Source organism: Nerophis lumbriciformis, linkage group LG14, assembly GCF_033978685.3.
Source record: "Nerophis lumbriciformis linkage group LG14, RoL_Nlum_v2.1, whole genome shotgun sequence".
Taxonomy (NCBI): Eukaryota; Metazoa; Chordata; class Actinopteri; order Syngnathiformes; family Syngnathidae; genus Nerophis; species Nerophis lumbriciformis.
In genome coordinates this window covers 32341324-32356323 of record NC_084561.2, presented here as the reverse complement: position 1 = coordinate 32356323, position 15000 = coordinate 32341324, and the positions used below count along the sequence as shown (strand labels likewise).

General features: G+C 40.1%; 1 protein-coding gene across 2 annotated transcripts in view; it reads right to left on the bottom strand.

Moving 5' to 3' along the window:
• Positions 1-9061: 9061 nt before the first annotated feature.
• The window catches only part of LOC133616410 (GDP-L-fucose synthase-like), a 122826-nt gene continuing 116887 nt past the window's right edge, over positions 9062-15000 (bottom strand). The window contains exons 7-10 of one of the 2 annotated variants that reach the window (XM_061975611.1): positions 11209-11340; positions 11053-11132; positions 9408-9507; positions 9062-9330 (exon numbers count right to left, since the gene is read on the bottom strand). In XM_061975611.1, the coding sequence (XP_061831595.1) occupies positions 9275-9330; positions 9408-9507; positions 11053-11132; positions 11209-11340 (368 nt within the window). In that variant the 3' untranslated portion in view covers positions 9062-9274. The remainder of the gene's footprint in view (positions 9331-9407; positions 9508-11052; positions 11133-11208; positions 11341-15000) is intronic. The other variant, XM_061975612.1, reaches the window with a different exon arrangement.

Below are 15000 nucleotides of genomic sequence, written 5' to 3'. Positions count from 1 at the left end.
ATATATAAAGACAGAACAATAAGATCATATGGACAGCCATAAGTGTTTACATTTTGCTTTATATTTATTTATTTACTTATTTTTTTGCCTGGTTTTGTATTTGTTTTGTATCATCCCGTGAGGTGTTTATTAATTTTGTTTTTTTTGTTCGGTTTGTACATCTTGAAGTTTTGCACTTTTTTTTGTGTGTTTTTTTTTTCCGTTATATTTGGATGTAATTGTTGGTTAATATGATATCATTAAGTAAGACTACGTATTATGTTGAAGGGGGCAGAAAAATAAAAGATTTTTCTTCATCCTGCTCCTTCTCAGGCATTGGTGTGTAAATGTATAATTGAATAATTGAGGTATAATTGTCTATCGATCAAAGATGCACATCAATGAAGGCGATAAATAAAAATGAAATGAAATGAAATAAGACACGTCGGGGTGCCCCTGTGCTCAACAAAGAAATATTGCATCAAAAATCGTCTCTGTCTGGAGCCAACGGGAGGGGGGGCGGTTCACCGTGGAGTTTACAGTTACGGTAGCACAATTAGCCCCGAACGGGCTAACATCACCACTAACGTGTTACACGTCTGATTCGCCCAGCGACTCTGTCGGAGTATCAGCGCTCGGGTCCAGTGCACCACTGTTTTGTATTGTCGCTCGGTCCTTCGGCGGAGTGCTTTGGAAGCTACCGGACCGCTCGTCTTCCCCGCCCGGACTTTTTACAACGGGGGCGGGAACGAGCAGGCGGGCGAGCAAGGGAGGCAGGCAGGGAGTGAGGGAGGAAGAGCTTGTGCGGGTGTCGTGGAAAAGCGGCAAAATGTTTCTCTGCTTGCATCACGCAAGTGACGTCAATGCATGCTTGCCAACCTTGAGACCTCCGAATTCGGGAGATGGGGGGGGCGGGGGGTTGAGGTGTGTGTGGGGGTGTTGAGGTGGGCGGGGTTGGGAGGAGGCGGGGTTGGGGGTAGCGGGGGTGTTTTTGTAGCCCGGCAGAGTTAGGGCTGCAAAGGATTCTGTGTATTTGTTCTGTTGTGTTTATGTTGTGTTACGGTGCGGATGTTCTCCCGAAATGTGTTTGTCATTCTTGTTTGGTGTGGGTTCACAGTGTGGTGTATATTTGTAACAGTGCTAAAAAATAAATAAAATATGACCACCCTCAGTGTGACATGTATGGCTGTTCCTCAAGTATGTCTTGCAATAACATGTGAGTGTCTGCAGAAGCTTCATACAACATGTGTCTGGGCCGGCACTCTGTTAGTATGGAGAAAATTATGATGCGAAAAGATGACGCGGTGACAGTTTCTAGAGGACACTAAAGGCAGTGCCATCACGGCACGCCCTCGATATTGTCAAGAGCCTTTATACCACACCGTGATTGGTAGATTCCTTCAGCTCCGCACACAACGCTGTCAAGCGCCATTCGTTTAAAACTCGCGGGCCGCACTAACATTAAACTTTCATATTAAGGTGGGGGCCGCAAAATAATGTCTCACGGGCCACAATTGGCCCACGGGCCGCGTGTTTGAGACCCCTGTTCTAGAGGACACTAAGAGTAGTGCCAGCACGGCACACCCTCGATACTGTCAAGAGCCTTATACCATACCGTGATTGGTAGATTCCTTCAGCTCTGCACACAACGCTGTCAAGCGCCATTCGTTTAAAACTCGCGGGCCGCACTAACATTAAACTTTCATATTAAGGTGGGGGCCGCAAAATAACGTCTCGTGGGCCGCAATTGGCCCACGGGCTGCGTGTTTGAGACCCCTGGATTAGAGGGATATGAAATGTTTTGGCAAAACAGGATGAACAAAAGGGGAGGAGGTGTTGTATTGTTTGTGATGTCTTCTCTGAAATGTAGGCTGATTGCTGACATGACAACTGCTATTGACAATCTGATGGAATGTGTAACTATTGAAATCAGTGTTGAAAGATCCAAAAACATATTAATTAGTTGTATTTATAGAACTCCAGGATCATGCATTGATCAATTTAATAAGAAAATGTTTGAGTTATATGAAAGACATAATGATAAGGTGATCTTGATTTGTGGTGACTTCAACATTGATTTGATGAAATTCAATGATCACATGAAAACCCCTGATTTTGTTAATCTTATGTTTAGCTTGAGTTTCTTTCCACTAATTGTAAAACCTATCAGAATAACAAAGGACAGCTTAACACTGATTGACAATATTTTTATAAATGTATTTGATGGGAATAGAAAAAGTGGACTCTTAGTGACTGATGTGAGTGATCACTTGCCTGTCTTTACAGTGATCAAAATGAACAAAGAGCGAAACGTACAAACAAAAAGACAAATAAATAACTTTGTTAGAATAAATTCACCAGAAGAAGTTAAGTCATTCAAGGCTGATCTTTTAAATCAGGATTGGCAAAATGTTTTTGTGGAGGATACTAATGAAGCATACGATACATTCCTGGATATATCCCTGACACTTTATGACCATCATTGTCTATTGAGAGAATATAAGCAAAATACTAAAAAGAGGGAGAAACCATGGATAACAAGGGGTTTAGTAAAAGCCTGTAAAAAAAAAAAAAAAGGCTTTGCAAGAAATTTATTAAGCATCTAACAAAGGAAAATTAGGACAAATATAAAAAGTATAAAAACAGATTGACATGTATCATGAGGGTGCAACAAAAAAACTATTATGAACAATTGCTGCATAAACATAAAAATAATATCATTGAAATCTGGAATGTGCTTAATACTATGATTAAAAAATCTAGCAAAAATGATTTTACAGCCTATCTGGTAAAAGAAGACCACTCAATTATTGAAAATATAGAAGAAATAGCTGAGGAATTCAATACGTTTTTTGTGAATGTTGGCCGAAATTTGGCAAAAAATATTAATTTTAATATGAATGATGAGAAAAAGTTAAAGAGTGTATCTGACATTAAAAATTCAAAGTTTCTTGGCGGAGTTTGTGAAAGTGATGTGTTAGAAGTGGTAAGAAAGTTTAAAAACAAAAAATATGTCAATGGTAACAACCTGGATATGTCACTTGTTAAAGAAGTGATGGATTGTGTCCTGAACAGGGGCGCCGCTAGGGATTTTGGGCCCCATGAAAAGAATCTTTACAGGGCTCCCAACACAGTGTCATTATTTTTTCTGTATTATAATGTCATCATCATTAGGGGCCTCTCTGGGCCCCCCTCCATCATGGGCCCCTAGAATCCGTCTCCTTTACCCCCCCTTTTCGGCGCCCCTGGTCCTGAAGCCGTTTACTTATATATGTAATAAATCTTTATCAACTGAAACTTTTCCTGACAAAATGAAAATTGCTAAAGTTATTCCGATTTATAAAAATGGTGAATATACATATGGTCTCAAAATATAGACCTGTGTCTCTATTACCTCAATTTGCAAAAATTATTGAGAAATTAATTGTAAATAGCAGAGGTGTGGACTCGTATCACATGACTTGGACTCGAGTCAGACTCGAGTCATGAATTTGATGACTTTAGACTCGACTTGACAAAATGTAAAGAGACTTGCAACTCGACTTAGACTTTAACATCAATGACTTGTGACTTCACTTGGACTTGAGCCTTTTGACTTGACATGACTTGCTACTTTCCCCAAAATCCAAAGCTTAAAAAGTTATTTGGGAGCGCTCCGTATTTTTCATTTTCTTCGTCTGTGTCTCTCAGCGTGTTGTTCCTGTCAGCTGGTGTGCTGTCAGTACAACAGCCAATCAAATTAGATCTACGTTGTTTTCATCACGCAGCATTCGTCCAATCAAATTGCAGTACAACCACCGAACAAGTTGTCAAACAACGCAACAATTATGCCAAAGTTGGTTTCGTTCGGGTATAAAAACTACGACTTGGTCAACAAAAAACGAATTGCCGTATGCAAATCACGCAGTTCGAATATTACAGACGGAGACGCAACAACGTTCAACATTTGAAGTTGCACAAAGAAGGGTAAGTTTTGAATGTAAGATAACGTTTATTGGCTAAGTAACGTGACTTTTATTTGCTGTGTAGTTAAATCAGTCAGGCTGCAAACTCACTGCTAACGTTATAACCATAGACATCTTATAAGTAGACGCAGCATGGAGCGTTACTGCCTACTGGCGCAGACGTGGCGCGGCGCCGCCATCTTGGAGTGGTGATCCGCTCCACTCAGTGCAATTCATTTGGCAGGAGCAATGAACTGTCAGCGCATTTAATTTATCTTACCTCACTGAATACCACTGATTTTCACCCCCTTTTTTTGTCATACGTGTAGCTATGATAACAGACACATGTTTTGGCGTGTTTTAGTATTCATAGTTTGCTTAACAGTAATATAATATTCTTATATGCTATAAGTGACCAGACGTCCGAGATCAAAACTGGGTATATAATCCCAGAGAAGGGGAAAAAACGGTAAACTATTTTTAAGTTGAAGAAACAATATGATTAGGTTATATATACATGCGTATATCCTACATAAACAATGTATGAATACATTAGATATCTATATATCTTAGGGACCTATAGACTGTATCTCTGTTGCTGCAGCAGCAGAGAGTTTATTCTGTCTTGACACTTTGTATTGATATTTTCTATTACATTCTTCCCTTAAATGATAATGTTTGCAGTGATTGTTTTATATGTATTATTTTATGTAAGTCGCTTTGGATAAAAGCGTCTGCCAAATACTTAAACATAAACACATATAAACACCTGAAAGTCTTCATATCAGCTAAAACCACCAATCTGTTTCACTGGATTCAGAATAAAACCAAATTCTGTTTTACCCAACAATGTTAGTATTTGAATATTGTTACTTGAAGACTTATTCCTGGTTACAATTATACTGTTAAGAAAGTATTGTCTTATACTTTGCCTAAAATGAGAATGCATCATAATCAGTGGCGGCTGGTGAATCTTGTTTTAGGTGGGGCTGAAAGTTTGTAAACCAAACCCCTGTAGGGCCGTCATCCTCCCCCAGAAGATTTATTTGTGATTTTCACATACAAATATTGAAGATCTTTGATCCTTCTCAACTCTGTGGTAATATTATTTTCATAAGATACAACCAATAGTACGTTAATGTTAAATCTTACTTGTGAAAAGTAATCCCCCGATTCCTATTTTCAACAGTCCGCTCATTTGAGCAGGAAAACGCTGAACACCAGCCCGGCATCTTTGTTTTCTACCTGTCAACTGTCAGTTTAGGCTGCTCGCCGGCTCCTCATCACCACTTCAAGATGGCGGCCAAATTGCTCACGTCACAGCAACCTGCGTCTACTTATAAGATGTCTATGGTTACAACGTCATTGCAAACACGGCAATCTGTTGCGTCCACTGCAGTTTGCTACCTTATTCATACTTTTTGTCAAGTGATTTTTTTTTAAGCAGGGTTGCATGAGGTACCTACACATAACGTTACGTTAGACAATGTATCACACACAGTAACGTAACGTTAGTCAATGTATCACAAACAGTAACGTAACGTTAGTCAATGTATCACACACAGTAACATTACGTTAGTCAATGTATCACACACAGTAACATTACGTTAGTCAATGTATCACACACAGTAACGTAAAGTTAGACAGTGGTCAGCAGCACCGCGTATTTTAGCCACCTACAAAAAGACAAACATAGTCAAATAAAGGTCAGTTAAAATGTAAAATATATTAAGAATATGTGTACATATTGCATAGGGTCCTGACATCTAAAAAGTACAACTCTGTTCATTGTTATGTTCATATATTTGTTATGTTTTTCATGTGTACGCACACATAAACACACATACAGTATGAGATGAGATCAATGAGATAAGGTAAGAACAGGATAGAAACTGCTGTGGAACGAGTTACAATGCAATATGCCATTGAAATACAATGTTAACACTTTTGTGCAAATAAGTACAGTTGCACTTGTTTTTTTCAAATGTGTTTATTCTGTAAAGGAATGAGTTACATGTTTAAAATGACTGGTTAATAGTGCTATTTTGAAGTGCAATGTCAGCACTATGTTTTTCCCTGCAATTTCAAATGCACTTGTTTTAATAAATAAATACAGCGTTTTAAAAGCATACACAATCTGTGTAGATATATTAGTCTGTGGTTAAATGACTTGAAAGGACTCGAAACTCAAAATGCAGGACTTGGGACTTGACTTGAGACTTTCCAGTCTTGACTTTGGACTTGACTCGGACTTGCTCTGTCTTGACTCGGGACTTGACTCGGACTTGAGGGCAAAGACTTGAGACTTACTTGTGACTTGCAAAGCAATGACTTGGTCCCACCTCTGGTAAATAGACTTGATAAGTTCATTGACAAACATGAGCTACTGAATGATCAGCAGTATGGGTTCAGGAGTAATCGATCTACATCCCTAACACCGTTGGAGTATTTATTGACTTATGTAAAGCTTTTGACACAATCGATCATTCCTTACTTCTGCAAAAATTGGAAAACTATGGCATAAGAGGTGTTTCACAACAGTGGTTAAGTAGTTATTTAAGTAATAAATCTCAATATGTGGAAATTCATAAGACTAAATCACAGCCAAGAAGAGTAACTTGTGGGGTTCCCACAAGGCTCGGTATTGGGACCTAAGGTATTTTTACTATATTTAAATGATATTTGTTCAGTATCTAATCAATTGAAATGTATTATGTTTGCAGATGATACAAATGTATATTGTTCAGGAGAAGACTTGAAGGAAGCGTTGAGGGTCATAGAGGTTGAGTTGATTCAGCTAAAAAAATGGTTTGATATCAATAAGTTATCATTAAATGATAAGACAACTAAATTCATGGTGTTTAGTGGTGCAAGGACAAATTGTGAAGCAAAATTAAAATTAAATCAAGTGGAAATTGATAGTGTATGAAATTAAATTCTTGGGAATAATAATTGATCATAAATTATGTTGGAAACTGCATATATAATATATATATATATTATTATATAATATATAATATAATATATCATATAATATATAAAGGGAAAAATATCCAAATCCATTGCCATTCTTTATAAAGTAAAACACATGCTGAATAAGAAATGTCTGCATATGTTATATTATTCTTTTATTTTTCCATATTTAACATATTGTGTTGAAGTTTGGGGAAATGTTTATAGAACAAACATAGACCCAATAATTAAACTCCAAAAAAGTGTCATTAGAATAATAAACAAACTGTGCTACTATGAACATACCAAGCCATTGTTTATAAGTTCTAATGTGTTAAAATGTTCAGATATTGTGTTTTTAAAAACAATGGAAATGATGTTTTGAGTAAAGAACAACAGCCTTCCAGCTTGTATTCTTAGGTTATTTCAATTAAGAGGAGAAAACTATAATTTACGGGGGATATTGATTTTTGAAATAAGTAAAGCAAGAACTAATATTAAATACAAATGTATTTCAGTTTTAGGAGTTAAATGGTGGCGCGGCGTGGCGAAGGTGGTAGAGTGGCCGTGCCAGCAATCGGAGAGTTGCTGGTTACTGGGGTTCAATCCCCACCTTCTACCATCCTAGTCAAGTCCGTTGTGTCCTTGGGCAAGACACTTCACCCTTGCTCCTGATGGGTGCTGGTTAGCGCCTTGCATGGCAGCTCCCACCATCAGTGTGTGAATGTGGAAATACTGTCAAAGCACTTTGAGTACCTTGAAGGTAGAAAAGTGCTATTCAAGTATAACCCATTTATCATTTATAACAAGCTCAGTGATGAGCTGAAGACATGTACTTCTTTGTTAAGGTTTAAGAAAACATTGAAAGGTGAAATAATTGAAAATTATAAAATATAGTAACAACTACTTTCATCCCATTGATTTTGATTTTTTTTTTTTTTAACGTTGATGTTCCAGGTAATCTTATTTTCAGTGAAGGTTTAGGATAGGCAAATATAAGCTTTGGCTTCAGCCTATTCCTTTTTCGGTTATGCTTTTTCTTTTCTTTTCCTTTTGTGTGTAAATGTGTATGATTGTTAAATATGTATAGTCTGTACTCTTAAACTGGTCACACAAAATGGATTGAAAATTGATGGTTGATTATATGACCGAATTAAACTTATTTCATTCATTCATTCATGTTAGATTTTTTTAAGAAATCTTTTCTTGCGGCCCAGCCTCATCCAGTTTCTGCATCCAGTGGCCCCCAGGTAAATTGAGTTTGAGACCCCTCCCCTAGATGCTACACCAGAATGCTACGAGCTGTTCTTAATGTGGACCAGAACATCCACATCACCAACGAGGACATGTATTGGCAACTGCCAAGGCTCAACAAGAAGGTAGCAATTAGGAGGACAAGACTGGCCGGCCACTGCCACAGACATCGGGACCTCCCGGCAAACAGGCCGGTCCTATGAGAACCAAAGTGTGTATGTGGGAGCTGAACGTTTTTGGAGCTGGTCGGGTGTATAGAGACCCGGGAAAATTGGAGACCCCGATGGAAGCTCGTCTGAGGACGACAGAGAAAACATCAATTAAAATAATTGTGATTACCGTATTTTTCGGGCTATAAGTCGCAGTTTTGTTTCATAGTTTGGCCGGGCTCCAGTGCGATTTATATGTTTTTTTCTTTCTTTATTCTATACGCCGAAAAATATGGTATTATTTTTCCATAATTGTCCAGCCCTAGTTCATGTTATAAATCCAGCTCCTGCAATCATAGTCACTACTGTTGTATCCTTGGGGAAAACACTTCACCTGCCTTGCTCCCACTGCCATTGCCAAATGAATGTTTGATGTTGTCAGAGATGCTGTAGGTGCAAATTGGCAGCCACTTTTCCATGCTGCACCTGTCAGGTTGCTTTGGCTACAAAAGTAGGTTACCACCATGTTTTGTGGATGTAGAGTATATGAATGGTGGGTTTACTGTAAAACATTTTGTCAAGAAAAGTGCTATATAAATATATGCCTTTATTATTATTATAGTTAAATTATGCAATTCTTTTTTAATGTAAACGTGGGGGTTCGAAGAATCACATTTTCTCATATTATCTGTATGCATCCTTTTGCTGGAGTTAATACAACAGTAGTGTAGCACCTTATACATGTATTGTTCTTGTTCCAATCACCAAGAGAGGTCGTGCAGATTTTTAGTTTGCCAAGGCCTTTTTAATGTGAAAATGTTACAAACCAATACACATCTGATGGAAAAATAAGAGTACTCTTCATAGTTGAATGTTGCAGATGAGATTCTTCATCCAGTTTACTCAGTAATGCAAACCTGGCTCTCTGCAACTTCTGTTTGAGCATCTTGTAACCGATTGCTGATTGAGTTGTTTTTCCCCACTTGGTAACTGTTTTCACTTGCGAGCTGTATCATAGTTGGCGACAAACCAATCACATGTCTCCTTGAGTGCTAGAATGGCAACAGAATAGTAAGCCAGAAAACTTCATTAAAAGTGACTGATTTACAACAACCTCTCAGAGTCTGACCTTGTTGGAAGGGCGTGAAGCAAAAATCTGGTCGATAGCTGCACAACTTTGCATTACTGGCCGTCTTTTTTAACTGCCCATCTGCTTTACTGGTATCGTACTGCAGAGTGTTGGTGAAGGAAATTACAGATTATATGAGAAAAATGACAACATTGTTAGTAAACATAAAATTAATTCAGTGAACGGAAAAATAAGGCAAACAACTTTAATAAGGCAAGACATATTAGGGCATGTCAGGGAATTAAACAATAGGTGACCACAACCAAGGATAAGAGGAAATGCAAACAGTAAACCCATGAAAAAAAAAAAAAAAACACAAACAGCCAAACAAGCCATATGGACACAACTCTAAATCAATCAATCAAAGTTGAATCAAACCAGAGCATACAAAGAAATGTTTAATACATATTATCATACTCGTTTAAATGAGAAGGCATTAATTTAAATAAGAAGGAAATCTGCACTTTTTTTGGAATTTTGTCTATCGTTTACAATCAATATGAGAGACAAGAACACGCGTCTTTTTTATGTATTATTACACTATTGTGTAATACATGTAGAACGTCATCGTACACTACAGTGCATACACTGTCGAGTAAGCTGTGTACAAACAAACATGAAATGTGGGCTAATACTTAACAGATACAGTAAAATGATATTCATGTTTTTCAGTCAGTACAGGATATTGTCCTATCGCAGTGTTGTGCATAACAAACTCAAACGCAATTCGTGTTGTCGTAAAAGCCAGCTCATTTCTTGCCGTGGTTAGCTTTAACGGGTAATACCGTAGCACGCCACGCAATTCGTGTTGTCGTAAAAGCTAGCTTATTTCTTGCACGCCAATGTGTTACTGCGCTACAAAAATAGTTCCTCCGTGCTTGTTCTTACAATAACAATGTTGCTACAGCTTGGTTATTAAACAGGTTACAAAACATACGTGTAGTATTGTTAGCGGTTTTTGAATGCATTATAAAGAGATTTAAATGTTCAACTGATTGCTTTGCATTGCATTGCTAGCCACCTAGAACGAGCTGATTTATATATGCTTGAAAGTGAAAAAAACAAAAACCTTTTGTCTACTTGTCTAATGATGATTGCGAACGATAGGCAAAATTCCCCCCAAAATTGTATTAACAAGTACTAGCTGCTTTGACAATTAGGCAAATGTTGATAATATAATAGGTAGTGTTAGTTAGTACCTGTTATTTTTACAGCAGATGATGTGCTAGCATTACTACTGCTGGGATGAAATCGTAGCGGTTCAAAACCACAACATTCTTTTACAGTGATTGTATATTGTGTATTAAAATGTTTCAGCATATTGCTCCTATTTCAGCCTTTTGGTAAAATAGCAACTTTGCAATTATTGCAATTAGCGCTGTTCCAATCTTTTTTTGTAAAATGTAGCTAAACTTAGGAGCGTTCTGCTGTCTGGGTGCCGTTTTTATGGCTGTTTACATTTTCGCTCACAGACATAATTAAGGGAATGGTTTGAAGAACCGGTTCTGAGTAAGAACCGGTTTTCCATTCCCATACCTACTACTTTATCTTAGCTGGCGTTTGTAAGGACAATTTAGTGAAATACCTGAGTGTCCTTAAATATGTGCAAAATTCCCCAAAAGGTAACATTTTCCTGTAAGGATACAACCACTTCACCCTTAAAGTCCAGTGCATGCACAACTGCATCTGCTGCTTCTTTGATTGATACTTCATTTTCCTCACCAACTGGAACAGAAAAACAACACAGTAATTACCTTGCACTTGAATTTGTTCTGAAGCAGCACACATGTGTAAGACTCACCAGAAAGAATGATCGGGTCCACCTCTGCATATTCCCTTAAAACCCACAGGAAGAGGCGAGCCAAATCCAAAGAGTAAATAAACTGTCTTTTAGGAGTGCCAGAGCCCCAGACGACCAAGGGCTTCCCCTCTTCTGACCAGTACAGAAAGGCAGATAAACAAAAAATAAAATCATTTTTTCTCTCCATCCATCCATTTTCTACCGCTTGTCTCTTTTGGGGATGCGGGGGGTGCTGGAGCCTATCTCAGCTGCATTAATGTAAAATCATGATTAATCACAGGTTATGACTCACTTGCATATTCAAAATTTGCTTAAGAAAATTCTCCCAATATTTGGGCATTTTGGAATATTTTTTGTCTTAATATGATACAGGAACATTTTTAAAAGTTTTACAACTGGAAGTCATTGATTTGTTTAAAATCTGGTGAAAGTTAAGTATAGTAAGAATTAAGGGCACATTTTCAAAGTATTTGCAATAACATAGCAAACAAGATACAGATAGTAAATACACCCATAAACAACTTGACATTGTACACCATTCACATCTACATTTACTCTTCCATTCAAAAAGAAACATCCTACAATGATATTTGCATCATTTAGATGCATTCAAAATAAACGGAGTCAATTAAACATATTGAATAGACTGTATTTCACACCGTCACAGTTGTTTAAAATGGGTACGGTAGATAGAAAGTTATGTATTAAGTGTCACACAGCTGAAGGAACTATGATTATTGTACTGTCTGAATGTTAGTGAATAAAGAGTTAGACTTAGACTTAGACTTCCTTTTTATTGTCATTCAAATTTGAACTTTACAGTACAGATAAGAACACAATTTCGTTGCATTAGCTCATGGTAGTGCAGGATAAAAAAGCAATAAGGTGCATATATAAATAGATTACTGTACAGATAAATATATTGCCCTTTTTCATATGCATCCAGATTTATGGATGTATGTTATATTGTCTTTTTATTCCAGCGAGTTAATCCATTTTGGGGGGAATTGAGAGGATAATTATGATGCGTTCAAGAGTTGTGGTCTGTTGTGAGAATTGTCTTATCTTCAAATTGCACATGATGGCGCCAAGCCATCGGTGCTCTCGTGTGCTCTGTTTTGTCTGTTTTTGTGCGTAAATTGTGTGTCCTGGTGCTCTTAGACCCGTGAAGAGCTACTGAACATTAGATCAACCATCCCCTTTACCTGGCATCTTTCTGTCCAACGCCCGCTCACTTCCCAACAAGATGGACGAGCTAGCGTTGCTGATGAGAAGAAACAAGGACTTTTCCTCGTCTTGTGTTTTGTGCTTCACGGAGACGTGGCTGAGCGCGAGTGTCGCAGACGGTGCGGTTCACCTGGAGGGCATTAATCTTCTCCGCGCGGACCGAGACCCGGGCCTCTCCAGCAAAGCAAGAGGCGGTGCAGTCTGCTTCTTCATCAACAACAGCTGGTGTACAGACGTGACTGTGATATCCCAACACTGCTCCCCTCTGGAATATCTCTTCAGTCACCGTAAGACTTTTTACTCACCGCTTGAGATCGTTTCATTCATACTGGTGGCTGCCTACATACTGCCAAGCGCGGATGTGCACAAGGCTCAGCGCACGCTTGCAGGCCAGATCTTACATGTGGAACGGCCTTTCCGGACTCTCTCGTTATCGTGCTTAGTGACTTTAACAAGGGAAACTTGAGCCAGGAATTACCCAAGTATAAACAGTTTATTAAATGCCCGACCAGAGAAGAGAACACTTTGTTAACTGTTATACCACAATAAGCAGGGCATACCATGCAGTCCAGCGCGCTGCTCTCGGACTATCAGATCACGTGATGGTGCACTCAATCCCTTCATACAGACAGAGACTGAAACTGGCTAAACCTGTTATGAGAACAATAAAGAAGTACACCGCTGAGGCTGTGGAGGCACTGTTGGAGACGACAGACTGGGAGGGAATTGGAGCGGCCACGGACAATCTGGACGAGTATACGGACACTGTGACCTCATACATACAGTTCAATGAGGCGCGCATCATTCCAATGCGCACCAGGGCCTTTTATTACAACGACAAGCCCTGGTTCACACCCAAGCTCCGACAGCTGCACAAGGAGAAGGAGGCTGCGCGGAGGAGCGGGGACTAGAGTACCAACAGAGAAGTGAAGTACCACTTCAGCAGGGAAGTGAGGAGAGCAAAATCTGTGTACTCTAACCATCTACAGGAACAGTTCAGCTCCAATGACTCTGCAGCCGTGTGGAGGGGCTGAGGGCCCTTAAGAGCTATAAGCCCAAAGCCCTCCAGGCCCTGAACGACTGGACTCTTGCCCAGGGCCTCAATACACGTTACTGTCGTTACAAACGGCCATCAGCTCCTCACAGCTCTGCCCCTCCCAGCACCAACGACCTCAGCACTTCATCAAAGTACTCCACAGACCCCTCCTGCCTTGCCCTCTCCATCCAAAAGGAGGATGTGCGCCGGCAGTTCTTGAACACCTCTCTGGAGCTATGCCGCGTGCCGTCCTGATTCAAGACCTCCATCATCGCCCCTGTCCCCAAGAAACTACGGATCACAGGACTTAATGACTACAGGCCGGTGGTGCTGACGTCTGTGGTCATGAAGTCTTTTGAGCGCTTGGTTCTTCCCCACCTCAAGGACATCACCGCCCCCCTCCTTGACCCACTGCAGTTCGCCTACAGAGCCAACAGGTCTGTGGATAATGCAGTGAACCTGGCCCTCCACTTCATCCTAGACCATCTGAAATCCCCAGGAAGCTCCGCCAGGATCCAGTTTGTGGACTTCAGCTGTGCCTTCAACACCATCCTCCCTGGACTGCTACGAGACAAGCTCTACCAGCTCAGCGTGTCCGACTCCCTCTGCAGATGGATCACTGACTTCCTGATGGACCGGAAACAGCACGTGCGGCTGGGGAAGATTGTCTCGCACAGTCAAACCACGAACACTGGTACTCCTCAGGGCTGTGTAATTTCCCCCTGGCTCTTCCCCCTGTATACAAACTGCTACACCTCCAGTCACCAGTCTGTAAATCTGATCAAGTTTGCGGACGACACCACCCTTATCGGGCTCATCTCGGGTGGCGATGAGTCCGCCTACAGGAGAGAAGTGGATCGGCTGGCATCCTGGTGCAGCCTCAACAACCTGGAGCTGAACGCCCAGAAGACAGTGGAGATGATCATGGACTTCAGGAAAGTCACAGCCCCACCATCCCCCCTGACCCTGATGGACTCTCCCACCCCCGTCACCATCGTGGACTCCTTGCGTTTCCTGGGCAACACCATCACCCAGGACTTCAAGTGGAAGTCGACCATCAGCCCCCTTATCGAGAAGGCCCATTAGAGGATGTACTTCCTGCGGCAGCTGAGGAAACTTCCGCCACCTGAACAGTTTTTTCCCCTCGGCCATCAGACTCATGAACAATAATAAGATCTGATAGCTCAGTTACAGCTCATTTGTATTACCTATTCTGTGTTATGTGTTTTATGTTGCACGATTGTACCAAGAACAATTCCTAGTTTGTGAACCCGTTCTCAAACAATGGCAATAAAACAATTCTAATCTGTCTATCCAAGGCCACCATCGTTCACGTGAAGTGCGTCATTTTAGCTGCTCATGTGTGTTGAACTGGAGACGGCTGAGGGAGTCATGTACTGTATGAAACAAGCTCAGCTTTCTCATTAACATGTCATGGTGTCACAATTAAGGTCGACATTCCTCCAGTGACCAAAGAATGGCAATGTTTGGACCCCCAGAACCGTTTCATTTGCTGCATCGAGGCAGCG